Source organism: Microcaecilia unicolor, chromosome 1, assembly GCF_901765095.1.
Source record: "Microcaecilia unicolor chromosome 1, aMicUni1.1, whole genome shotgun sequence".
In the NCBI taxonomy this organism is placed as follows: Eukaryota; Metazoa; Chordata; class Amphibia; order Gymnophiona; family Siphonopidae; genus Microcaecilia; species Microcaecilia unicolor.
The window spans coordinates 17,910,827-17,936,890 of NC_044031.1; the positions used below are offsets into that span (position 1 = coordinate 17,910,827).

General features: G+C 49.3%; 1 protein-coding gene across 1 annotated transcript in view; it reads right to left on the reverse strand.

Annotated features, from left to right (window-relative positions):
- Positions 1-26,064, reverse strand: part of LOC115480448 (zinc finger protein 493-like) — a 112,917-nt gene that overhangs the window by 8,395 nt on the left and 78,458 nt on the right. Inside the window, exon 4 of the mRNA XM_030219532.1 lies at positions 5,078-5,188. Within this exon, the coding sequence (XP_030075392.1) occupies positions 5,078-5,188 (111 nt within the window). The remainder of the gene's footprint in view (positions 1-5,077; positions 5,189-26,064) is intronic.

Here is a 26,064-nt window from a genome sequence, read left to right on the forward strand (position 1 = left end):
GCCCTGCTGATGTCTTCCATTGAGACCAAGCACGATTCCGCATGCGAGGAAGCTTGTGCACATGTAGAGTGTGCCTGCACCTGTAACGGAGGTGACCTCCTCAAAGACACATATGCCGAAACTATGGCCTCTCTAAGCCAGCGGGCTATTGTGGCTTTGGAGGCCATATCTCCTTTCTTGTGTCTCCCAAAAAGCAAAAAAAGATAGTCCGAATGCCGAAAGTAATTCGTAACCTCCAAATACCTAAGACGAATGCGCCTAACATCCAGGAAACGAAGGGCTCTGCTCAGGGTGGTCTTCCTTGTGAAAAGCCGGCAAATGTAGTGACTGAACCAGCTGGAAACAAGATATCACCTTGGACAGAAGAGAGGGAACTGTCCTAATGGACACACCTGCATTCGTGAACTGGAGAAATGGGTCTCTGAAAGACAGGACCTGTAACTTCGAAATCCTCTGTGTTGAAGCAATAGCCACTAGGAATACCGCTTTCAAAGTGAGGGCCTTCAAAGCCACACTGGTCAAGGGCTCAAAAGGAGGCCACTGCATAGCTTTGAGAACAAGGTTCAGGTTCTAGCCTGGTACCATTGGCGTATGGGGTGGTCGCAGATGGTTCACTCCTCTCAAGAAACAAACTACATCAGGATGGGCCACGATGGACATCCCCTGAAGACGACCCCTAAAGCAGGCTAAGGCAGCCACCTGAACCTTCAATGAGCTCAAGGAGAGAGATTTCTGCAGCCCCTCTTGAAGGAAGGCGAGAATAACCGAAATGGATGCCAATGTCACTGAAACCTCCAAACTCAAACACTACATGACTCGAAGGTGGCCATACCCTAGTGTAAGATGCAGAGGTGGAGCACTTCCTTGCCTGGAGCTTAGTGGCAATAACCATGTCTGGATACCCTTTCCTTCTCAACTGTGCTCTTTCAAGGGCCAGGTCATAAGACCAAATGGGGAGGGATCCTCCATAGCGACCGGACCCTGAAGTAGAAGTCTGTTCGCTGCTGTCAGTCGAAGGGGGCGATCGAACAGGAGCCAGACCAGATCCACATACCAAGGAAGCCTTGGCCAATCCGGGGCCACCAGGATCAAAGGCTGAAGAAGGGCATTGATTCCTTCTGAGTCCAAATCCTGTCCCCCCTGCTGAAAAAGCGGGGCACGTTCACATTGCTCTTGTTTGCCATTACCGGGAGACCTCCAACGAGACGTTATCTGCTCGAAGGCTAGAGGCTAGAGCTCCCATTCCCCCGGATCCAGCTTATGGTGAATGAAAAAGTCCACCTGGATGCTCTGTGACCCCACAGTGTAAGCCGCTGACAGGAGAGACAGATGGTTTTCTGCCCGGCAGAGCAGGGCTGCCTCTCACGTCAGGGGAGCACTTCTGGTGCCTCTTGCCTGTTTACATACGCCACCACTGTCGTATTGTCCGAGAGAACTCAAACTGGATGATCCCTTAACAAGAAAAGGAACTCCTGAAGGGCAAAGCGAATTGCTCTCAGTTCCAGACGGTTGATGGACCAAGCCGCTTCCACAGGGGACCAGGTTCCCCTGGGCTGTCCGATTGAGGAAGTGAGCTCCCCAGCTGGTCAGCGACGCATCCGTTCTCACAATCCTCCACTCCAGAGCTGCCAGAGGAATGCCCTTGAGGAGGTTCCCCTGGACTAGCCACCAGCCCATCACTATCTTGAGTCGAGAGGATCACGGCACCCGGATCGTGTACTCTTCCGAGAGGGGGGACCACCGGCTGAGCAGATGCCATTGTAGCGGCTGCATGTGGCTCCTGGCCCATGCGACCACATCCAAGGTGGATGCCACAGACCCCAACACCTGCACATAATCCCATGCCCGAGGGACCAGGACCTGGAATAGATTGCGCACCTGGCCCTGCAATTGCAGAGTAAGAGCGGGAGGAAGGGAAACCGTCTCAGCTCAGGTATCAAACCACATGCCTAGATATTCCAGGGTCTGCGAGGGATGCAGGTGGCACTTTGCGAAATTGACCACCCATCCAAGTGACTGCAGGAGGCGGATCACCATGTCCATAGCTTGCCGACGCTCCTCGTAAGACAATCGTCTAAATAGGGATGCAGCTGAATTCCCTCCTTCCTTAGGAAACCCGCAACCACCACCAAGACCTTGGAGAAGGCCATAATCGGGATATGAAAATATACCTCCTTGAGATAGAGAGCCATCAAAAACTGTCCTGATTGCACAGCCGCAATAACTGAACGCAGTGTTTCCATGCGAAAATGGTGGATTTGCAAGGACCTGTTGATGTAGTTGAGGTCTAGAACTGGCCGCAGAGATCCGCCCTTTTTGGGATCTATGAAGTAAATGGAGTAGCGACCGAGTCCTATCTCTGCTGGCAGCACTAGACATACTGCCCCGAGGCGCTGCAAACTTGACAGTTTGCTGAACTGCCCGTACCTTTGCAGGGCACTTGCAAAAAGACTCGAGAAAGGAGTCCGCTAGAGAGCATGCGAACTCCAGTCTGTAGCCGTATCAGATGACTTCCAAGACCCATTCGTCGGACATTATTGTGGTCCACTTCCCTAGGAAGAGACAGCCGTCCCTCGATGACCAGCAGGGGATGGACCAGGGCCCCATCACTGGGAAGTTCTGGCCGCTGGCTGATTTCTAGATCCCGAGACTGCGATCCAGCGGTCACTGTGAAAGGGTTGTGGCCTCTGGGAAAAACGTGTCTTCTGAAAGGAAGCTCCACGACCAGGGCTGTAAAGCCGTGTGTCCCTAAACTGAGTCCAGGGTACTCCTGCCCTCAACGGTCTAGGCTTATCCTCTGGGAGGTGCTGGCCTTTGGAGTCACCTAGGGCTTTAACAATCTTCTCAAGATCCTTGCCGAAAAGAAGCCTCCCCCTGAAAGGCAACCTCTCCAGACTGATTTCGATGCTACGTCCGCTGCCCAATGTCACAGTCAAATCCACCGGTGTGCTGTGACCATGAGTGAAACCCGTTTTGCAGATGCTCTCAAAAGGTCATAAAAAAGGTTCACAAGATATGCCAGACCGGACTCAAGCGCTGGTAGAAAATTGATCAGTTTTTCCGAGGAGGTCTTCTGAATCAACAAGAGACATGCCCGTGCCACATAGGACCCACAAATAGAAGCTTGAGCACCGCTACTTCAAAAGAAAGCTTATGGGAGGACTCTAATTTGCGATCCTGAGGATCCTTAAGCGCCGTGCCGCCCCTCCACTGGGAGAGTGCTATTTTTTTGTGGCTGCTGTAATCAACGAATCAACGGTGGGTAACTTAAGGGACTTCGTCCGTCGCTGGGAGAGCATAAAGGCAACCCATCGCCCTAGCTACCTTGAGCCCACTGTCCAGTGTATCCCATTAAGCCTCATGAACGTGAAAAGATCTAGGTGGGCATTTAGGTAAATCTCTCTTATTTGCACCCTTCTCCTCCACTGCTAACTCCAGACTCCGTTCCTTTTATCTTGCTGCACCATATGCCTGGAATAGACTTCCTGAGCCGGTACGTCAAGCTCCATCTCTGGCCGTCTTCAAATCTAAGCTAAAAGCCCACCTTTTTGATGCAGCTTTTAACTCCTAACCCTTATTCACTTGTTCAGAACCCTTATTTTATCATCCTCACTTTAATATTCCCTTATCTCGTTTGTCCTGTTTGTCTGTCCTAATTAGACTGTAAGCTCTGTCGAGCAGGGACTGTCTCTTCATGTTCAAGTGTACAGCGCTGCGTACGTCTAGTAGCGCTTTAGAAATGATAAGTAGTAGTGCCAGACATAATTGAAGGAGAAGGAGCCGGACCCGAAGAGGCCTCCGGGGGGGGGGGGGGGGGGGGGGATTTCTATAATTTCTAGCATCTGCACAATAAGGGAGTGACGTACCTCCCTACGGAGCAGGTGCACCACGGTGGGGTAATCACTGTCCTCTGCAGGCAGATTAGCCTCCTCCGTGAAGTCCACAGACCCCAAAGGAGAAACCTCAGACAAAATGGGCTCAACTAGTCTGAGTTCTCTTCCAGGTCCAAAAAATCAACCCGGGGACGCTTAGACAGTAAGGACTGGGAAGCTGAAGGAGAAGGACCCTGCAGTCTCCAGAGAACCCCCTGAGCGCGCTTTAGAAGGAAGGCTTTATGCATGAGTAAAACGAATTCTGCAGAATATGGCTCAGACGCCACTCCATAAACCTCAGCCGCGACGCCCCCCCCCCTCCACCGCTGGGGTCAGGTGCCGCCAAAGAAAGCTCCGCTGTCAGCTACTCGAGTGCCACGTGTGGGGCCGAACGTGACTGAAGAGAAAAAATGGCTCCTGCCGAGAATTTCCCCGGCACTTCGGCACTTTGCCAACAGGCCTCACAATCCCCCAACGCTGCTCTCTGGCTCCCACACCGGGAGCAGCATTTTGCGGCTTCTGAGGGGATAGACATGAACAAGAACAGCAATCCTCCACTGCGACCAGGATACACTCCCCCCCCCCCCACACTCCGTAATACCTCCTTTTACCCAGTGTAGTCACTTCACTGGCTTCCGATCAGGTACCGCATACAGTTCAAGCTTCTCCTATTAACCTACAAATGCACTCGATCTGCAGCCCCTCCCTACCTCTCTACTCTCATCTCCCCTTACGTTCCTACCCGTAACCTCCGCTCTCAAGACAAATCCTCTCAGTACCCTTCTCTACCACCGCCAACTCCAGGCTCCGCCCTTTCTGCCTCGCCTCACCCCATGCCTGGAATAAACTCCCTGAGCCCATACGCCAGGCCCCCTCCCTGCCCATCTTCAAAGCCTTGCTCAAAGCCCACCTCTTCAATGTTGCCTTCGGCACCTAACCACCATACCTCTATTCAAGAAATCTAGACTGCCCCCACTCGACACTTGACATTTCGCCCATTAGATTGTAAGCTCTTTTGAGCAGGGACTGTCCTTTGTTGTTAAACTGTACAGCGCTGCGTAACCCTAGTAGCGCTCTAGAAATGTTAAGTAGTAGTAGTACTCACCAATGCTATCTAATACCTCTTCTTGCTCTGTACAGTGTTTATTACTACTCAATTATATTATGTAGTACCTGCTCTTACTCTGTACAGAATTGTTACTCACCTGCGTCTGAGTTAGTAACTTCTCTCTCTCTTGTCTCCTGGGAATCTGGGACATATGTCTCTTCTTCTTGTTTAATCCTTGATAATATATCAGGACTTATCCTTCCACAGCCTGTTTCCAGGAATAAAAATTAATGTTAGTTGTAGTTTCCTTATGGAGGAGTGGCCTAGTGGTTAGGGTGGTGGACTTTGGTCCTGGGGAACTGAGGAACTGAGTTTGATTCCCACTTCAGGCACAGGCAGCTCCTTGTGACTCTGGGCAAGTCACTTAACCCTCCATTGCCCCATGTAAGCCGCATTGAGCCTGCCATGAGTGTAACAAAAATAAAATAGATACTATTGGAGATTCTACATGGAATGTTGCTACTATTTGAGATTCTACATGGAATGTTGCTATTCCACTAGCAACATTCCATGTAGAAGGCTGCGCAGGCTTCTGTTTCTGTGAGTCTGAGAAGCAGAAGCCTGCGTGGCCACATTGGTGATCTGCAAGGGCCGACGTCTACATGGAATGTTGCTAGTGGAATAGCAAAATTCCATGTAGAATCTCAAATAGTAGCAACAGTGCAGGAGTGGCCTAGTGGTTAGGGTGGTGGACTTTGGTCCTGAGGAACTGAGTTCGATTCCCACTTCAGGCACAGGCAGCTCCTTGTGACTCTGGGCAAGTCACTTAACCCTCCATTGCCCCATGTAAGCCGCATTGAGCCTGCCATGAGTGGGAAAGCGCAGGGTACAAATGTAACAAAAATAAAATAGATACTATTGGAGATTCTACATGGAATGTTGCTACTATTGGAGATTCTGCATGGAATGTTGCTACTATTGGAGATTCTACATGGAATGTTGCTACTATTGGAGATTCTACATGGAATGTTGCTACTATTGGAGATTCTGCATGGAATGTTGCTATTCCACGTACGTGCAGGACGTCAGACTCACAGAAGCAGAAGCCTGCGCGGCCACATTGGTGATCTGCAAGGGCCGACTTCTACATGGAATGTTGCTAGTGGAATAGCAAAATTCCATGTAGAATCTCAAATAGTAGCAACAGTGGAGGAGTGGCCTAGTGGTTAGGGTGGACGGACTTTGGTCCTGGGGAACTGAGGAACTGAGTTCGTTTCCCGGCACAGGCAGCTCCTTGTGACTCTGGGCAAGTCACTTAACCCTCCATTGCCCCATGTAAGCCGCATTGAGCCTGCCATGAGTGGGAAAGCGCGGGGTAAAAATGTAACAAAAATAAAATAAATATTCACAGAAAAAACAGACAGCAGTAGTTCCCAAGAGGAAAGCATATAATGGATCTATAACTGACACCCATCATAAAGCAGAGGGATCTGGGGGTTATTATTCCTCGCTTCAAGTACTCTGGTAATAGAACAGTTCACAAGCTTTTGATTATAAAAATGTCTATCACTTAAGAATCGGGGTGGGGTGGGGGGCTGTCATTGTTTGAAATTGACCCAGTCTATTTTCAACAAGCTGGAACATTATAAAATCCCTTAATATTAAAAACTTTTTTAGGGGACTCCAGTGAGTTGTCTTACAGGGTGACTGCTTAGCCCTTCAGCCCCCTCTCCCCTCAAATTCAGATCAACATTTGTACACTCCCATCCCTGCTGTCACAGAACGATATTATACAAGAATTAAAGAGAAGAAACACCTGCTGATAAAAGGGAAGGAGAGGTTTAGTTAGGGTAAAGGCTCCTATCTCACTTCCACCACTGACACTCCTGACGCTGGGTAAGACACTGACAACGATTTATTTTATTTGCCGCATTTGTATCCCACATTTCCCCACCTATTTGCAGGCTCAATGTGGCTTACAAAATGTTACGACGACATTCACATTAATGGAATAAAAATTTCAGAATACAATTGATACAGAATACTACAGCTCATGTTATTTGCAGGGCCTCTAAATACGACAGAGTGATGCCACTTTTATATCAACTTCACTGGCTTCCAGTTGAAGCCAGAATAAAACTTAAAATCCTTACACTGACGCACAAAGCACTGTATTCTTTAACTCCATCGTATCTATCAAACATGATTCTGCCATATTCGCCTAGGAGAACTCTTCGCTCACTTACAGATAACAGATTGATTATCCCATCACCACAGAAGGCTAGATGGGAGTCTACTAGAAATTCAGCATTTTTTTTCTTGGCCCCTTCTCTCTGGAATTGTCTCCCAAAACACCTTAGATTGGAAGAGTCCTACATTTAATTTCGAACATTTTTGAAAATGTATCTATTCCAGGAAACGGTTGAAAATAATCTGTGATAAAATGGCATCACTAGGTAGGATTGATTATGCAGTGAATTTTTATGTTTGCCCTGTAACTGTTATGAATGGTTGGTCTAGCAAAATTGGTGTTTTATCTTTTTACGAATGATTGTTTTAGTTTGCTTTCCTATCAATTTGATAGAGTTCATTTATGTTCTTTTATTATTAACTAGTAAAAAAGCCCCGTTTGTGATGCAAATGAAACGGGGGCTAGCAATGTTTTCTTCTGTGTGCATGTGGGAGTGTGTGTGTCCCTGCCCTCTCTCCCCTCCCCCCTCTGGGGCTAGCAATGTTTTCTTCTGTGTGCATGTGGGAGTGTGTGTGTCCCTGCCCTCTGGCCTCTCTCCCTTCCCCCCTCTGAGTCCTTCACTGTTACAGAGCCAGCGATTTGATTTCGTGCTCTGCTGTTTTCCTTCACTGACTGTGTTACAGAGAGGGCGGGGCAGACACTCATAGGGAAACCGGATATCTCGCCCCCTTCACACTTCCGGCTGGAGGCTTCATAGAACGTTGGTGTTGCCTTTTATATAGAGCGATAGTAAAAAAGCCCCGTTTCTGATGCAAATAAAACGGGGGCTAGCAATGTTTTCTTCTGTGTGCATGTGGGAGTGTGTGTGTCCCTGCCCTCTCTCCCCTCCCCCCTCTGGGGCTAGCAATGTTTTCTTCTGTGTGCATGTGGGAGTGTGTGTGTCCCTGCCCTCTGGCCTCTCTCCCTTCCCCCCTCTGAGTCCTTCACTGTTACAGAGCCAGCGATTTGATTTCGTGCTCTGCTGTTTTCCTTCACTGACTGTGTTACAGAGAGGGCGGGGCAGACACTCATAGGGAAACCGGATATCTCGCCCCCTTCACACTTCCGGCTGGAGGCTTCATAGAACGTTGGTGTTGCCTTTTATATAGAGCGATAGTAAAAAAGCCCCGTTTCTGATGCAAATGAAACGGGGGCTAGCAATGTTTTCTTCTGTGTGCATGTGGGAGTGTGTGTGTCCCTGCCCTCTCTCCCCTCCCCCCTCTGGGGCTAGCAATGTTTTCTTCTGTGTGCATGTGGGAGTGTGTGTGTCCCTGCCCTCTGGCCTCTCTCCCTTCCCCCCTCTGAGTCCTTCACTGTTACAGAGCCAGCGATTTGATTTCGTGCTCTGCTGTTTTCCTTCACTGACTGTGTTACAGAGAGGGCGGGGCAGACACTCATAGGGAAACCGGATATCTCGCCCCCTTCACACTTCCGGCTGGAGGCTTCATAGAACGTTGGTGTTGCCTTTTATATAGAGCGATAGTAAAAAAGCCCCGTTTCTGATGCAAATAAAACGGGGGCTAGCAATGTTTTCTTCTGTGTGCATGTGGGAGTGTGTGTGTCCCTGCCCTCTCTCCCCTCCCCCCTCTGGGGCTAGCAATGTTTTCTTCTGTGTGCATGTGGGAGTGTGTGTGTCCCTGCCCTCTGGCCTCTCTCCCTTCCCCCCTCTGAGTCCTTCACTGTTACAGAGCCAGCGATTTGATTTCGTGCTCTGCTGTTTTCCTTCACTGACTGTGTTACAGAGAGGGCGGGGCAGACACTCATAGGGAAACCGGATATCTCGCCCCCTTCACACTTCCGGCTGGAGGCTTCATAGAACGTTGGTGTTGCCTTTTATATAGAGCGATAGTAAAAAAGCCCCGTTTCTGATGCAAATAAAACGGGGGCTAGCAATGTTTTCTTCTGTGTGCATGTGGGAGTGTGTGTGTCCCTGCCCTCTCTCCCCTCCCCCCTCTGGGGCTAGCAATGTTTTCTTCTGTGTGCATGTGGGAGTGTGTGTGTCCCTGCCCTCTGGCCTCTCTCCCTTCCCCCCTCTGAGTCCTTCACTGTTACAGAGCCAGCGATTTGATTTCGTGCTCTGCTGTTTTCCTTCACTGACTGTGTTACAGAGAGGGCGGGGCAGACACTCATAGGGAAACCGGATATCTCGCCCCCTTCACACTTCCGGCTGGAGGCTTCATAGAACGTTGGTGTTGCCTTTTATATAGAGCGATAGTAAAAAAGCCCCGTTTCTGATGCAAATAAAACGGGGGCTAGCAATGTTTTCTTCTGTGTGCATGTGGGAGTGTGTGTGTCCCTGCCCTCTCTCCCCTCCCCCCTCTGGGGCTAGCAATGTTTTCTTCTGTGTGCATGTGGGAGTGTGTGTGTCCCGGCCCTCTGGCCTCTCTCCCTTCCCCCCTCTGAGTCCTTCACTGTTACAGAGCCAGCGATTTGATTTCGTGCTCTGCTGTTTTCCTTCACTGACTGTGTTACAGAGAGGGCGGGGCAGACACTCATAGGGAAACCGGATATCTCGCCCCCTTCACACTTCCGGCTGGAGGCTTCATAGAACGTTGGTGTTGCCTTTATATAGAGCGATAGTAAAAAAGCCCCGTTTCTGATGCAAATAAAACGGGGGCTAGCAATGTTTTCTTCTGTGTGCATGTGGGAGTGTGTGTGTCCCTGCCCTCTCTCCCCTCCCCCCTCTGGGGCTAGCAATGTTTTCTTCTGTGTGCATGTGGGAGTGTGTGTGTCCCTGCCCTCTGGCCTCTCTCCCTTCCCCCCTCTGAGTCCTTCACTGTTACAGAGCCAGCGATTTGATTTCGTGCTCTGCTGTTTTCCTTCACTGACTGTGTTACAGAGAGGGCGGGGCAGACACTCATAGGGAAACCGGATATCTCGCCCCCTTCACACTTCCGGCTGGAGGCTTCATAGAACGTTGGTGTTGCCTTTTATATAGAGAGATTTTATATTAATATGTAAACCGTTTTTGTTTTGTAACTACAATTTGAGACGGTATAGTAAAATGAATAAACGATAAACGATAAGGTGCATAAGAATATCATGTAGGATTGGGTTGGATAAATAGATAAAACATAACAATGATATCAGGACGAGATATAATATTCAGTAATGAGGATGTAATTAAAATGAACAAATGAGATGAGTTCCATAATAGTTGTATTTGGAGTAATTTAGGAGTCAGATCGTTGTGGGGGATCCTTTTTTGTACGTCTTTACGAATAAGTAAGTCTTCAGTAATTTTCGGAAGGTTGTCAAGTCGTGTGTTGTTTTTATGGTGATCGGTAATTCATTCCACAGTTGTGTGCAGATGTATGAGAAGCTAGATGTATGTATACATTTATATTTAGGTCCTCTGCAGCTGGGATAGTGAAGGTTTAAGAAAGTAGGTGAAGAACTTTTGTTGTTTCTCTCTGGTAAGTCTATTAGGTCTGACATGTAAGATGGGGCATCTCCATAAATCGACCGTTCACTTGTCTATTAGATTGTAAGCTCTTTGAGCAGGGACTGTCTCTCTTTGTTAACTTGTACAGCGCTGCGTAACCCTAGTAGCGCTCTAGAAATGTTAAGTAGTAGTAGTAAATAATTGTATGAACCAAGGTGCAAATCTTGAATGCAATTCTATCCTTCAGTGGGAGCCAATGCAATTTCTCTCTAAGGGGTCTGGCACTTTCATATTTCGCCTTTCCAAATATCAATCTGGCTGCGGTGTCCTGGGCAGTCTGGAGTTTCTTAATGGTTTATAACTATGCACCTACGGTTATGTGCCGCTGGCACACGTAAATGGAAAGAAAATTATGCTAGTATTTCCATTACGACACCTGGGTGCCCTCCAAAGAGCTGCTGGTATGGAGGATAACCAACTCATTGGCAAACACAGATGCTTCACACCCAATATTTTTGGAAGACACGGCTCTATAAATGTTGAAAAGAGCAGGAACAAAGACTGATGATCCTTGTCATGATCTGGAACCTTCCTCTCTAACTAACACATGGAAACAGCAGTTAATGATGATTTCTTGTATTACTCTTATCATGTGTTGATCCTGGAGACAATTCTGCAGCTTCGCAGTGTCAAAAGCCCAGGAAAGGCCAATGAACACAGTATCACACTTTTGATTGGTCTCAGCAGCTACTTTGACACACTCTGTTACACCCAGGACCTGAGCATTTGTGCTGTTCTGCATCTTATGTTCAGCCTTTTTGTAAGAACTGGAGGAAAATTTCTCTCTGATTGACAGAGGAGGAAACTTGTAGGACACACAGGAAGGGATCGGGAATGAGGCACCCTGAGACAGTCAACAGAGCTGAGACACATTCTGATCAGACTTGGAACGTTCAAAAGTGCAGAAGGTACAGAAAATGTGTCAATTTTATTTTAATAAATCCGAGATTGTTCCTCTTAAGAAAATGCAGATAAAGCTATTCTTACCTAGGGAGATCAGGGTCAGATAATTCTCCATCATCACCTCCCAATAAAGCTCCTTCTGCCCTTCATCTAAATACTCCCACTCCTCCTGGGAGAAAGAGACAGCGATGTCCTCAAACGTCACCCGCATCTGAAACACAAACCAGAAACACACTCAGGGACACATGGAGGGGCATAATTGAACGAAAACGCCTATCTCCATGGGCGTTTATCTCCAAGAACGGGTCCGTGAAGGGGCGGACCGAACCGTATTTTCGAAAAAAAATAGACGCCCATGTTTTATTCAACAATGTGTGAGCTGGGCGTTTTTGTTTTTCAGCGATAATGGAAAATGAAAGCGCCCAGCTCAAAAACGAATAAATCCAAGGCATTTGTTCGTGGGAGGGGCCAGGATTCGTAGTGCACTGGTCCCCCTCGCATGCCAGGACACCAACCGGGCACCCTAAGGGGCACTTTTACAAAAACAAAAAAAAGGTAAAAGAGCTCCCAGGTGCATAGCACCCTTCCCTTGTGTGTTGAGCCCCCCAAATCCCCCTCAAAACCCACTGCCCACAAGTCTACACCATTACTATAGCCCTAAGGGGTGAAGGGGGGCACCTACATGTGGGTACAGTGGGTTTGGGGGGGTTGGACGACTAATAAGCATTAAGCAGCACAATTGTAACAGGTAGGGGGGATGGGCCTGGTTCCACCTGCCTGAAGTCCACTGCACCCCCTAACAACTCCTCCAGTGACCTGCATACTGCTGTCAGGGAGCTGGGTATGACATTTGAGGGTGAAAATAAACAGTTGAGAAACTTCATTTTTTGTGCTGGGAGGGGGTTAGTGACCACTGGGGGAGTCAGGGGAGGTCATCCCCGATTCCCTCCAGTGGTCATCTGGCCATTTAGGGCACTTTTTGGGGCCTTATTCGTGAAAAAACAGGGTCCAAGAAAAGTGTCCTAAATTCTAGCTAAAAACGCATACTTTTTTCCCATTATCGGTGAAATGCGCCCATCTCTGTTCGGCAGATAACCACACCCCAGTTCTGCCTTCGCCACACCTCTGACACGCCCCCATCAACTTTGTCCGCATCCGCGACGGATTGCAGTTGAAAACGTCCAAAATCGGCTTTCGATTATACCGCTTTATTCGTTTTTGTGAGATAAACGTCCATCTCCCGATTTAGGTCGGAACTTGGGCGTTTTTCTCATTCGATTATAAGCAGGATGGGGTGCTCAGAATGCATTAGATTTCAGCTAGTTTTATTCTCCTAATATTTTGGAGAGAATTTTAGAATGTATGTGCCCTGTGCATCAAATTTCATGTGTAAATCAGCAAACAAGGATTTGACAGCACAGGGACATGTTCTGGGTATGGTTTGGGTGATCTTTCACAGTATATGAGGATTTTGTATTATATAATGACAATACATGTAAACAGTGGATATAGCGAAGATGACTCAAAGAAATATCTTGACAATGCTTAATGTGTAAAGATTTATTGTACGACTTTATAGACTCGACACGGCTGTGTTTCGGCTGACTGGCCTGCTTCAGAAATCTCAGGAGTCTGGATTTAAAACACAAAAACACCCACACATAATATAAAAAAAAGTCAACAAAGAAAAATACAATCATATAATTAACTGAAGAAATGCAAAATGACACAATCAAAAAATAACTAACAAAGGGTCACTATACTGTGGTTCTCTCTCTTAAGCCAAAGAGAAATCAAAATACCTAACCTTAATCCGTAGATGTTTATGTAATACTCATAAAGCAGCACTTTATATTTGACCATGAACAATTAAAAATCAATATACCAATCCTTAATCCGTAGATCTTTACATAATATTCACATAACAGTGCTTTATATTTAATAACAAACAAACTCAAAATACCAACATATATAATATACACTGGAAAATATGGTAACGATGTGATGTTGTAGTAGCACATACAATATAAAGAATATGTGTGTGATATATACAGGGCTTTTTTGTGGGGGTACTTGGAGGTACTGAGTACCGGCACCTTTTCCATTATCTGCTAACATTGACCCAAGGACCCCAAGTTTTATTGAAAGAGCTCAGGCTCTACACACCAATTCTGCCTTGTCATAGGTTCTGTGACTGGTTGCAGGGGGCCTGGCTATTGTGGGGTGGATCCCTCAGTGATCACCCCACCCTTGAAGGGTGGCCTAGCATTTGAGTACCGGCACCTTTTTTGCTAGAAACGATGCACTGGAGATATATATATCTATATATATATATAGATATATATAGATATATATATATAGATATATATAAAGCAAAAACGCCCGTTTTGGAACAAATGAAATGGGCCCTAGGAAGGCTATCGTCTAAGTGTTACCTCATCTCTCCCCCCTCCCCTGCCCTCCCATCCCATCTCATCCATGTCCAGTGATTCTCCTCTCCCCTCCCATCCATACCTCAGGTCGCAGCGGCAGCAGGCTCGGCTCATGTCACCTCCAGCCTTCCCTCTCAGTGTCCCGCTGGAGGCGAACTGATGTAAGCTCATTAGCATACGGTTATGAACCCAGTCAGCCAGCCATCCAGGGAGGCAGACTGGCCAATTATTATATAGAGAGAGATAGATAGAGATAGATACACATACACCTCTCAAAACTGTCTGTGTAATTAGATCAATATTGCCTTTAGTATAGGTTGTAAAAACCAGTGGTGGAACCTTTTAGTCAAAGGGCGGCATTAAGGGCTCAGGCCGTAAATAAGATGAGTGCTGGTTTTCATTTTGCCGCACGTCCATTTTACGGGTCCAAAAATAAACCCCCTTCTTTCCAGAAGTGCTGGAGAAACGGTCCAGCGTGCATCCAATACGTGCAGGCCACTTTTTGGTGTGCCTTTGTAAATGGGCCCCATAGTGAATGAGTACCAAAAGCTCTTTAAAAATGTGACTAAAAAGTTGGTGATATGCTTCGAAAGAAAAGGAAAAAAAAAGAACTTGCAGATAAGCCCACATAAACTTGGCTTAGAAGTAAACAAAATTAGTGAATGCCCAATATAAGTAATAAACGAGTGACTCTGGAGCTCAATTTCAAACGAGAAAAACATCCAAAGAGTGGCATAAATCTGTATTTGGCCATTTTGTTATTTTCAAAACCTATTTTTAGATGTTTTTCTCTGAGGTCCGTCAGAAGTGCGTTCAAATCACAAGGGGGGGAGGGTGTCAGGGGCAAGATCTGGGCGTTCCTAACACTCGGATGTTTTTCAGCCATAATAGAACAAAACCATCCAGAACAAAAATTAAGACGTTTTGAGCTAGACCTGTTTTTACAATGAATGACCAGATGACCACTGGCCCTCCTTCCCTCCCTATGTTCCGCCCTCGTCTGACGTAACTTCCACGAGGGAGGGACACAAGGAGGGAAGGAGGGCTAAAGGGAGGCGTTCTGCTGCCTGCAGTGCTGCTTTCACAGAGGCGAGACTGCGATTTCAATGCAGGGGGCCCGGCCCGGTGGCAGTCGGAGGGGGGGAGCGGCGGCGGCGACCTCGGGGGGATGAAGGGGAGAGCGGCGGGAGCGGCAGGGGCACGGCCATGGGGGCGGCCTTGCCCCGAGCCCGGCCCAGTCTCTCGGCGGCTCTGGGCATGTGCCCAAAACCTGAACCTACTCTACCACAAGCCATTTTTCAGCTCGCCTTTGTAAAAGGACCCCTTAGAGTTAAAAAAAAAAAAAAAAAAAAAGACAAATGACTTGGGATTTTTTGGGTAACAGAGGAACCCAGTGCTGTGGGAATGCGCCAGTACAAAAGTTGGGGAGCCACTGCACAATGGAATGGAGACCCACTCTAGTCGCAACGGTAAAGTGTTTTTGTTTTAATCAGTCTGTCAGCTTTGGGCTTCTACATTTAAGGTCCAGGAGCAGCTCTTTTGCAGAGTGGGGGCTTTTCCACTGAGTTCAATCAGCATCTCCAGTCTTTTTCAAATAGAGGGTCTTAGGGTCCCTGAGGTCTCAGAAAGTTCACTTGCTGTCTCACTGGCTCTTTCGTCTCCAAGCGAGGTCTTTGTGCGCCTCTGTGACAATCCGTCCACCAGCACCACATACCAGTGGCGTAGCTACAGGGGGGCCACGGGGGCCTGGGCCCCTGCAAATTTCATCCGGGCCCCTGGTTTGGCTGGCGGGGGTCCCCAACCCCCGCCAGCCGAAGCCTTCTTCAGCTCCGGTCTCCGGCGCAGCCACGTTCGCTGCCCTGCTCTTCTTTCTTCTTGCTCCTCCTCCTCCTACTACTTAGCATTTCTATAGCGCTACAAGGGTTACGCAGCGCTGTACAAGTTGAAAACATGGGGAAGGACAGTCCCTGCTCAAGAGAGCTTACAATCTAAAGGTAACAAGCTATGTAGTCAGTGTAGGTATCATGAATGAAGAAGGTGGTTAGGCGCCAAAAGCAAGGGAGAAGAGATGGGCTTTGAGTAAGGACTTGAAAATGGGCAGGGAGGGCGTATGGGCTCGGGGAGGCTGTTCCAGGCATAAGGTGATGCGAGGCAGAAGGGGCGGAGTCTGGAGTTAGCGGTGGTGGAGAAGGGTACAGATAGGAGTGATTTGTTCTGAGAGCGGAGGTTACGGGTGGGAACATACGGGGAGAGGAGGGAAGAGAGGTAATGGGGGGCTGCAGATTGAGAGCGCTTGAAGGTCAATAGGAGAAGCTTGAACTGTATACGGTAGCGGATCGGGAGCCAGTGAAGCGACTTGAGGAGAGGGGTGATATGAGAGTATCGGTTCACGCGGTAGATAAGACGTGCGGCGGAATTTTGGACAGATTGAAGGGGGGATAGGTGGCTAAGCGGGAGACCAGCGAGGAGAAGGTTGCAATAGTCAAGACGAGAGGTAACGAGTGAGTGGACGAGGGTTCGGGTGGTCTGTTCAGAGAGGAATGGGCGGATTTTGCTAATATTATAGAGGAAGAAGCGACAGGTCTTAGCTATCTGCTGGATATGGGCAGAGAAGGAGAGGGAGGAGTCGAAAATGACTCCGAGATTGCGGGCTGACGAGACGGGGAGGATGAGGGCGTTGTCAACAGAGATTGAGCAGTCAGCGTGCGCAGGAGGTGCAAGAAGAAAGAAGAGCAGGGCGGCGAACGTGGCTGCGCCAGAGATCGGCGCTGAAGAAGGCTTCGGCTGGCGGGGGTTGGGGACCCCCTCCAGCAAAGATATTTGTTTTTGCGGGGGGAGCGGCGAGGCGGTGGAGGGGGAGCAGCGGAGCAGCACTCAAAATGTGCCCCCCCCCCCAACCTCGGGCTCTGGCCCCCTCCCACCGTGAGGTCTGGCTATGCCCCTGCCACATACAACACAGATACAGACATGAAGCCAATTAAACTTAGACATAAAGGAAATCCAGGTGTCCTTACGGTCTTTGAAACGTCTGGAACCAGCATCTCCCCAATCTCAACCCAGTGGTGCCAGTGGCAGCAGCACAAAGCCTCGGAAACAGAGGAAGAAGCAAATGGTGAAACCAGAATGAAGCTTGGACCACACTGAGAAAGGCTACTGGAGCGTGAAAATGAGGCTTGGCACACACACACACAGAGACTATTGGAGCACCAGAATGAGGCTTGCAATGCCCTGAAGCCGGCTACTGCAGCATGAAAACGAGGCTTGCAATGCACTGGGAGGGGAATCGAATACTCGAGGAGGTTGAAGAAAACAGGAAGACGGGCTGTTCCTATGTAGTCCATTATACGGGCTGAAGCCAGTAGGCGGAGTTTTAGTTCACCCAGAAAACGCTATCAAAAACAATTGCAAAAGAGAAATGAATGTGTGGTGCATCTGTAACAAATCTAAAGCTGTTCCAGTTGGATAGGCAGTGCCTTAAAAGGTGGAGGACAAAAGATTTTGTTTTTATTTTTACTTATTTAATTTCTTTTGAAAGCTTCCCTAAATAAATATCAAACATATAAATGGCGAGTGACCGTACTCACCCGCAAATGCGCAGTACAGACTTCCCTCTTTGTCCCGCCCCCACGTCAATACGTGATGACGGGGGCGGGACAGAGAGGGAAACTGCGCAAAGGGGAGGGAGGGAACCGCTGACATCGCTACCGCTCCCAACCCCACCCGGAGTCGCCGCCGCCCCCCCCCTCCACCCGGCCCGAGCACTCTCTTCGGTATTGAACGTACATCGCCGACACGCAGCAGGCAGATCAGCTGAGCTCCAGTCGGCCTTCCTTCCCTGCCTGTGTCCCGCCCTCGCCGACGTTACGTCACACGAAGGCGGGACACAGGCAGAGAAGGAAGGCCGACAGCAGCACTGCTGATCTGCGTGCTGAGTTTCAGCAACGTAAGTTCAATAGCGAAGAGAGGGCCCGGGCCGGGTGGAGGGGTGGCGGCGGCGGCGACTCCAGGGGGGGGGAGCGGTAGCGGCGACCTTCAGGGGGGGGCCGCCTGCAGCGGCGAGGGGAGGGGGCCTTGGAAAAACCCCATACTAGCCCATTTTAACAGGCTCAACGGCTAGTCAAACATATAAACGGCAAGTGACCGACTCACCTGCAAATGCGCAGTACAGACTTCCCTCTCTGTCCCGCCCTCGTGTCAAGACGTCATGACGTCAGAGGGCGGAACAGAGAGGGAAATGGAGTTGGACTGTCGGCTGCCTGGAAACGAACATCGCGCAAAGCAACCTCCACCCTCCCCCCACCCCCGCCGCCGCTCCCCCCTCCCTCCGTGTCAAGCCTCCTGCACTGACCTGACAGCGCCTCTCACCTCCGTGTGGAAGCGCTGCAGGCAGCAGCAGAGCGATCTGCTGCTGCCTGCAGCGCTTTCACACGGAGGTGAGAGGCGCTGTCAGGTCAGTGCAGGGGGCCCGGCACGGAGGGAGGGGGCGGGAGCGGCGGCGAGGAGGGTAGCTGGACATGGGGGGAGGGCAGGGGGAAGGGCATGGTTGCTGGACATGGGGTGACAGCAGGGCAGAGAGGAGGGTTGCTGGACATGGGGGGAGGGGGGAGGCCAAGGGAAAGAGGAGGGTTGCTGGATATGGGGGGGAGGATCGGTGGACGGGGTGAGGCCAGGGGAGAGAGGAGGGCTGCAATACTCGCCCGTTTTACGGGCTTAACGGCTAGTCTTAAAATAAAAATTGACTATCACTAAAACAACTTAAAAATTATTATAGCTGGTAAAAACAGCAGTTATTATAACCTCTGTATTATGAGCTCAATTTTCTACACTGTTCTGTACAATACAGATGGCCACATTTCAGTGAGGATATCCTGTTTCTTGATGGGTTCAAGTTAACTGTTATATAAGTACATAAGTATTGCCACACTGGGACAGACCAAAAGGTCCATCAAGCCCAGCGTCCTGTTTCCAACAGTGGCTAATCCAGGTCACAAGTACCTCGCATGATCCCGAAAAAAGTTCATTACATTTTATGCTGCTTATCCCAGAAATATATAACAAAATATTTAAACACACATGAATACAAGTATGTTTTTAACTTCTTTTGGTTTTATCTTACTTTTTCAGTATATAAAGTGGAGTAGTCTCATATGTGTCACACGAAAAAAAAGTGGTTTTTTCACCCAATAACTGGGTGTATCACCCGTGTGTATGATCTAATCATTGACTTAACCTCCACCAACCTTTACTATTCACTTGCTTTTGTATTAATTCATCTCTCTTTAACAAAACGTGATCAGCAAAATTTATGCAACACTTAACTTGAGCAGGTTGGTGCGCTCGAAACCCCGACAGGTCCCCGGGGTTTCGAGCGCACCAACCTGCTCAAGTTAAGTGTTGCATAAATTTTGCTGATCACGTTTTGTTAAAGAGAGATGAATTAATACAAAAGCAAGTGAATAGTAAAGGTTGGTGGAGGTTAAGTCAATGATTTGATCATACACACGGGTGATACACCCAGTTATTGGGTGAAAAAACCACTTTTTTTCGTGTGACACATATGAGACTACTCCACTTTATATACTGAAAAAGTAAGATAAAACCAAAAGAAGTTAAAAACATACTTGTATTCATGTGTGTTTAAATATTTTGTTATATATTTCACGCTCGACAGAGTGTTGGCACAGTTTTTGTTTTGACAATTATATCCCAGAAATAAGCAGTGGATTTTCCCCCAAGTCATTTTATCTATTTATTTGTTACATTTGTATTCCACATTTTCCCACCTATTTGTAGGCTCAATTTGGCTTACATAGTTCCGGAAAGGAGGTTACAGCAGTGGCGTAGCCAGAAGACAATTTTTGGGTGGGCACTAGGGTTGCCAACTTTCTGAAAGAGAAAAACCTACCAGAGAACAACAAATCAGTCTTTCTGGATATCTTCCGCTCGATTTGTTGTTTTCTTGTGTGTTTTTGCGGGACACTTGGACTCTCTTTGGTGGTCTCAGAGAAAAACCTACTACCTGATGCACCCGTGCCTTGCCTCACCCCATGCTCCACCCCTACTCTGCTCCCAATAACTTCAATGAGGGTAGCAGTGCAGGCCACACTGAAGCTAGAGGGAAGTCCAAAAGACTGCACTCTTCAATCCCTGTTGAGCCATGGTCTCCCAACACATATATGCTTCTCCTGTATCAGGGCTTGTCAATTCTTTTGTGGACACAACCCCGTAATAGTGGCCAAATAAAATTATGTGACCCCCCCCCCCCCCCGGAGGTGCAGAACAATTATGTACCTATAGAGAGCCCACTCAAGTTGTGACCCCATTTGGTATCCCAACCCACATTTTGAGAAGCTCTGCCTTATATGGTATTGAAGCCAAATACATTCTGCATCCACAGAACCCCCTGGCCCTTCCCCATGGGCGTAGACTGGGGGGCGAGGGGGGCCAGTGCCCTCCCAAACGACGAGCGACTTACCCGACGTTGCTTCGGCGAACTGGCGGGCGGGGCACCACTGAGTAAAAGCAACAAGCAGGCACGCTCGTCTCTGTCCACTCCCCTGCCCTCTCAGCGTCCCGCCCGAAAGGAAATGACCTCAGAGGAAGGCGGGACACAGACTCAGAGAGGGCAGGGAAGCGGACGGAGACGAGCGTGCCTGCTTGCTGCTATTACAACCTCCGCTCGCTCGCTCGCCGACCCGCCTGCCAGTGTTGCCAGGTGGGCGGTTTTACCGCCCAATTGGGTGGTTTTCCGCGACCCGCCGCGGGAAATTTTTGCCCGTGGCGGGTTGCGGTTTTTTGGGCTCCTTTTTGGCTTCGGGGCGGTTTTTTCGCAGGCTTTTTCGGCCGCGGTGGGCGGGGTTAATGACGTTTCTGGGCGGGGTTAGTGACGTGGGAGGCGGGGTTAGTGACATGGGAGGCGGGGTTAGTGACGGGGGAGGCGGGGTTAGTGACGGGGGAGGCGGGGCCGATGACGGGGGAGGCGGGGCCGATGACGGCGGGGGCGGGGTTGATGACGGCGGGGGCGGGGTGATGACGCGGGGGCGGGGGTGTCAGGGGCGGGGTTTGAGTTTGGGCGGGTTTTGGGCTGGATTTTGGGCTCCTTTGGGCTGGAAAAAAATTTTCCACCTGGCAACCCTGCCGCCTGCTCGCCGCTGAGAAATGCTAGCTCCTGTCTAGTCCACTGGAAGGTAGGAAGCCATTTGGTAAATCTCTGCTTCCACTCCCCCGTGCAGCCGTCGCCGTTCACTCAAACCTGTGAGCTGCTGCATCCACGAGTTCTTTATGGGAGACAGATGCTGGGAAGGGGGAGGGGGGAGACGCTGGATAGAGTGGGGAAGGGGATGGATAGAAACATATTAGCATATTCATTTGCATATATATGTGCAAATGAATATGCTAATATGCTCCGCCCCATCCTTTGCCCCCCCCCCCAAATGAAACAGTCAAACTACGCCCATGCCCTTCCCCAACAGTGGATGCAGAGCAGGGCTAGGACACTTCCCCATAAAACTCACCAAATACATATTTGGCTCTTGTGTAATCTCAATAACAGACGTGTAAAGTAATTCAAGCTACTCAGAACCTAGATCAAATCTATCATTCCAGCACTAGCTCCGAAAACAAGGATTCTACCTACGATATTTTAGGGCCCTAAATATTACTGATGCCCTAAAATATCAATACATCTATTAGGAAAACTGAACAAGCCAAATTACTACAGAATGCTAGATAGAAAATTCATATCAAAAGAATACCTTGGTCACACACACAGAACACAAATGCCAAATTCAGAATACACTGTGCAAAAAAGAAAGATGACACATGCCAGGGATGGTGTTAGAGGGGTGCAGCTAGGGCAACTGCCCTTGGCCAGAGAGAGTCCCAAGCCTGCCAGAACTTGAAGAAGGTGCAGCCTGATAATGTGCTTTGGGGTCCCTCCTAGATTTCTGCCCTGGGCCTCAGCCATATCTAACACCACATCTGGCAGGATGTACATTTCAAATCTGACGTATTCTAATTGCAAAATAGAAAATAACATTATTTTTTCTACCTTTTGTTGTTTGGTCTTTTTTTTTTCCAAATAATGTTCATCCCAGGCTCTGGTTTCTGCTTCCCACTTCCTTCTCTTAACTCTCTCGCTAGGGTCTTCTGTCTATTTGACATTTCTTCTCTCTTCAAGCTCACCATCCATCTTTGTGCCCCTATCTTTCCCCATCCAGCTTCTCTCCCCTCCCTCTTTCCCCCCATCCGCCCGCATTTGGCTTACCTGCCCTCCCTCCTTTTCTCACTTGTTCTGTGTGTTTAGTATTTGACTCCCTGTTCTTTCATCCCTTGGCTTCAGTACCTCTTTCCTTTCCCTTCCCTTCTCCCTCTCTTCTCCCCCAGGTTCAGCACCTCTCTTCCTTCCAGCCAGTCAGCCGCCGCCACCTCCCATGAGTACTACACCTCTCTCCCTTCCCCCCAGCCCCCCAAAGCATCCAACACCTTTCTCCCTTCCCTCCAGCCACCCCCCACATGCCCAGTACTTTTCTCCCTTCCCTCCAGCCCCTCCCCCACAGCTCCAGCCCCTGTCTCCCTACAGCCCCCCATATGTCCAGCACCCAGCCAGCCAGCCACCCAGCCTGCCCCTCCCATAGGGCAGTACTTCTCTCCCTTCCCTCCAGGACCCTCCCACCCAGAAGGTCATCGATCTCTGTCTTTTTCCTCCCTGCTTCTGTTCCTCCTTTCCCTGTGCTCCCACCTCGTCCCGTGAGTCCGGCACTTCAGTTTTCTTTTCCTCCCTGCTTCTGCCGGCGCTACCAGCAGCGATTCACAGACACGGGGCCACCTCCAGGGTTCCCTCTAACGCATGCGTCCTGTCCTAATAGGAAGTTGCATCAGAGAGGGCGGGATGCGGAACAGCAAACCCTGAAGCCGGCCTCGCTAACAGGTAGCGCACACTAATACTCTGGAAGCACCATGGCAGAAAGACAAAAAAAAACAGAATTGAAGGACTCGCTGGACGGGAGTGGGAGTGGAGGGAAGGGAGCGAGCCAGCTAGGGATGCAGTATTGGTTGTTGGGGACATCAAGTGCACCATTCCTGGGTGGACCTTGGGCAAAAGTGGGTGGGCCACCCGTGGCTACGCCCCTGGGTTACAGACTCCGGTGTGAAAAGTACAGATTGGTTTGTACAAGTACAATTAATTAGAATTGGGGTGATTTGTCTCATGCAGAATGCAAGGGTAGGAACCGCGGCAAGGGATAGGGTATTGTCTGTTTCCTAGTTTGATTATTGTGCTTCATATTAATCAGTGCTTTTTTTGTAGAAAAAAAGGTGCCGGTACTCATTATGGGCGGGTTCACATATGGCTCCACCCCTATGATAGTCACACCCCTTACACCAGCCATGGCACATATAAACAGACATCATCCTATATAATAATTCTCACCTCCAAAGTTCTGACTTGCCTGGGACCGTGGCTCATTCCAAGTTGGTCTGCTAGGCTCCGTAGATCAGGCTGACATTACCTTAGCCATTATGATGTCAACTTCAGAACCCGGGGGGGGGGGGGAAGAAAAAAACATGCCTCACAGCTGATCCATGTCCAGCGGAGGGTCTCTGGATATGGGTGGCTGGAGGGGGGGCAGGGGAGAGAGGAGGGTCGCTGGACATGGGTGGCAGGAGGGGGGGCAGGGGAGAGAGGAGGGTTGCTGGACATGGGTGGCTGCAGTGGGCGCAGGGGGAGAGAGGGTTGCTGGACATGGGTGGCTGCAGGGGAGCCGAGGAAAACCTTGATAGCGCCCGTTTCATTTGTGTCAGAAACGGGCCTTTTTTACTAGTTTAAAATATTATACTAGTATAGGAGAAAAAATGTGATTTTTTTTTTCATTATAAATCATTTCTGTAAGCTGTTACAGCTCCAGTATACCCAGTGCAAAATAAGACAGCAGATGTAAATTCTCAAATTGGACATATTCCAAACACTAAAATGAAAATAAAATTATTTTTTCTACCTTTGTTGTCTGGTGACTTTGTTTTTCTATCCATATTGGTCCCAGTCTCTGATTCTGCTGCTCTCTATCTGTTCTCTTAACTCCGTTTCCAGGGCTTCCTTTCCACATATTTCTTTACTTTCCTCCTTTCGTCTTCATTTCTTGCCCTACATCCATAAGTAAAAGCTGGGTCCTCCTCCGTGGAATTGACTGGAGGAGGTATAACGTGGATCCAGCTTTTGCCTATTTTTTCCATCCATGTGCAGTTTTTCTCCTCTCTTCCCTTTCCCTTACCTCCATCCATGTGTATCTTCTTCTTTTTTTCTTTCCTTCCCTCCATCCATTTCCAGCACTTCTCCTCTCTCCTCCCCTCCATCCATGTCCAACATTTCTCCTCTCTTCCCTCCCCTGTATTCATATAAAGCAATAATTCTCTCTCCCCTCTCCTCCATCCAAGTCCAGCATTTCTCCTCTTCCCCCAAATCCCTCCATCCATGTCCAGTAATTCTCCTCTATCTCCTGCTCTCCTCTCCATCCATTTCCAGCATTTCTCCTCTCTCCCCTGCCCTCCCCTCCCATCCATGTCCAGCGATTCTCCTCTCTCCCCTGCCCTCCCCTCCAATCCATGTCCAGCGATTCTCTCTTCCCTGCCCTCCCCTTCCATCGACGTCCAACAAATCTCCTCTCCCCTGCCCTCCCCTCCCATCCATGTCCAGCGATTCTCCTTTCTCCCCTGCCCTCCCCTCCCATCCATGTCCAGCGATTCTCTCTTCCCTGCCCTCCCCTTCCATCAATGTCCAGCGATTCTCCTCTCCCCTGCCCTCCCCTCCCGTCCATGTCCAGCGATTCTCCTCTCTCCCCTGCCTTCCCCTCCGATCCATGTCCAGCAATTCTCCTCTCTCCCCTGCCCTCCCCTCCCATCCATGTCCAGCGATTCTCCTCCTCTCTCCCCTGCCCTCCCATCCGATTCATGCCCAGTGATTCTCCTCTCTCCCCCTGCCCTCCCCTTACATCGATGTGGAGCGAAACTGCTCTCTCCCCTGCCCTCCTATCGATTCGTTCCCCAACCCATCCTTCTTCTCCTCTGCCTGCCTGCCTGCCTGCTATGAAGCACTAAAGAAAGGCTGCAAGCAGCGATTGAGAGAGGCTGACAGCGTAGGAACTTCCCTCTGCGAGTCCCGCCTATGTTGTTTCAACTTCCTGTTTCCGCATAGGCGGGACTCGCAGAGGGAAGCTCCGACGCTGTCAGCCTCTCTCAATCGCTGCCTGCAGCCTTTCTTTAGTGCTTCATAGCAGGCAGGCAGGCAGGGGAGAAGGGCGGTCTGGGGAACGAATCGATAGAAGGGGAGGGCAGGGGAGAGAACAGAATCGCTCCACATCAATGTATGGGGAGGGCAGGGGGAGAGAGGAGAATTGCTGGACAGTAGGGGAGTGAGACAAAAGCGTGCAGGATTCACCGGGAAAAAAGGTGCCGGTACGCCATACAGTTGCGTACCAGCACAAAAAAAGCCCTGATATTAATATTCATTTTAAGAATGGTCTATGGACTTTTCCTTTAGGAAGCCATCCAAACCTTTTTTAAACCCTGCTAAGCTAACCGCCTTTACCACAATCTCTGGCAACGAATTCCAGAGTTTAATTACACATTGAGCGAAGAAAAATTTTCTCTGATTTATTTTAATTTACTACTTTGTAGCTTCATCACGTGCCCCCTAATCCTAGTAATTTTGGAAAGAGTAAACAAGCTATTCACATCTATCTGTTCCACTCCACTCATTATTTTACAGACCTCTATCATAGGGTTACTATATTTTGTCCCCCAAAAAGGACACATGCCCTGCCCCCACCACACACCCCGCCCCTTTCACACCCATCCCGCCCCTTTCACGCCCTTGCTCTGCCCTGTCACATTTTCCCCTCCTCCCTGTCACACACCCTGTCACCCCCCCTCCCCTTACCTTACTACTGCCCTGGTGGTCTAGAGACCTCTTCGGGGCAGGAAAGAGCCCCCTCTTTCCTGCCCGGAGCACTGCCCTGCATGCATCCTTCCTGTTCCTGATCTTGGCGCCGATTCAAAATGGCCACCAAGAGTTGAAGTCTCGTGAGGTCACTTCAACAGGAAGGATGCATGCAGGGCAGCGATCCGGGCAGGAAAGAGGG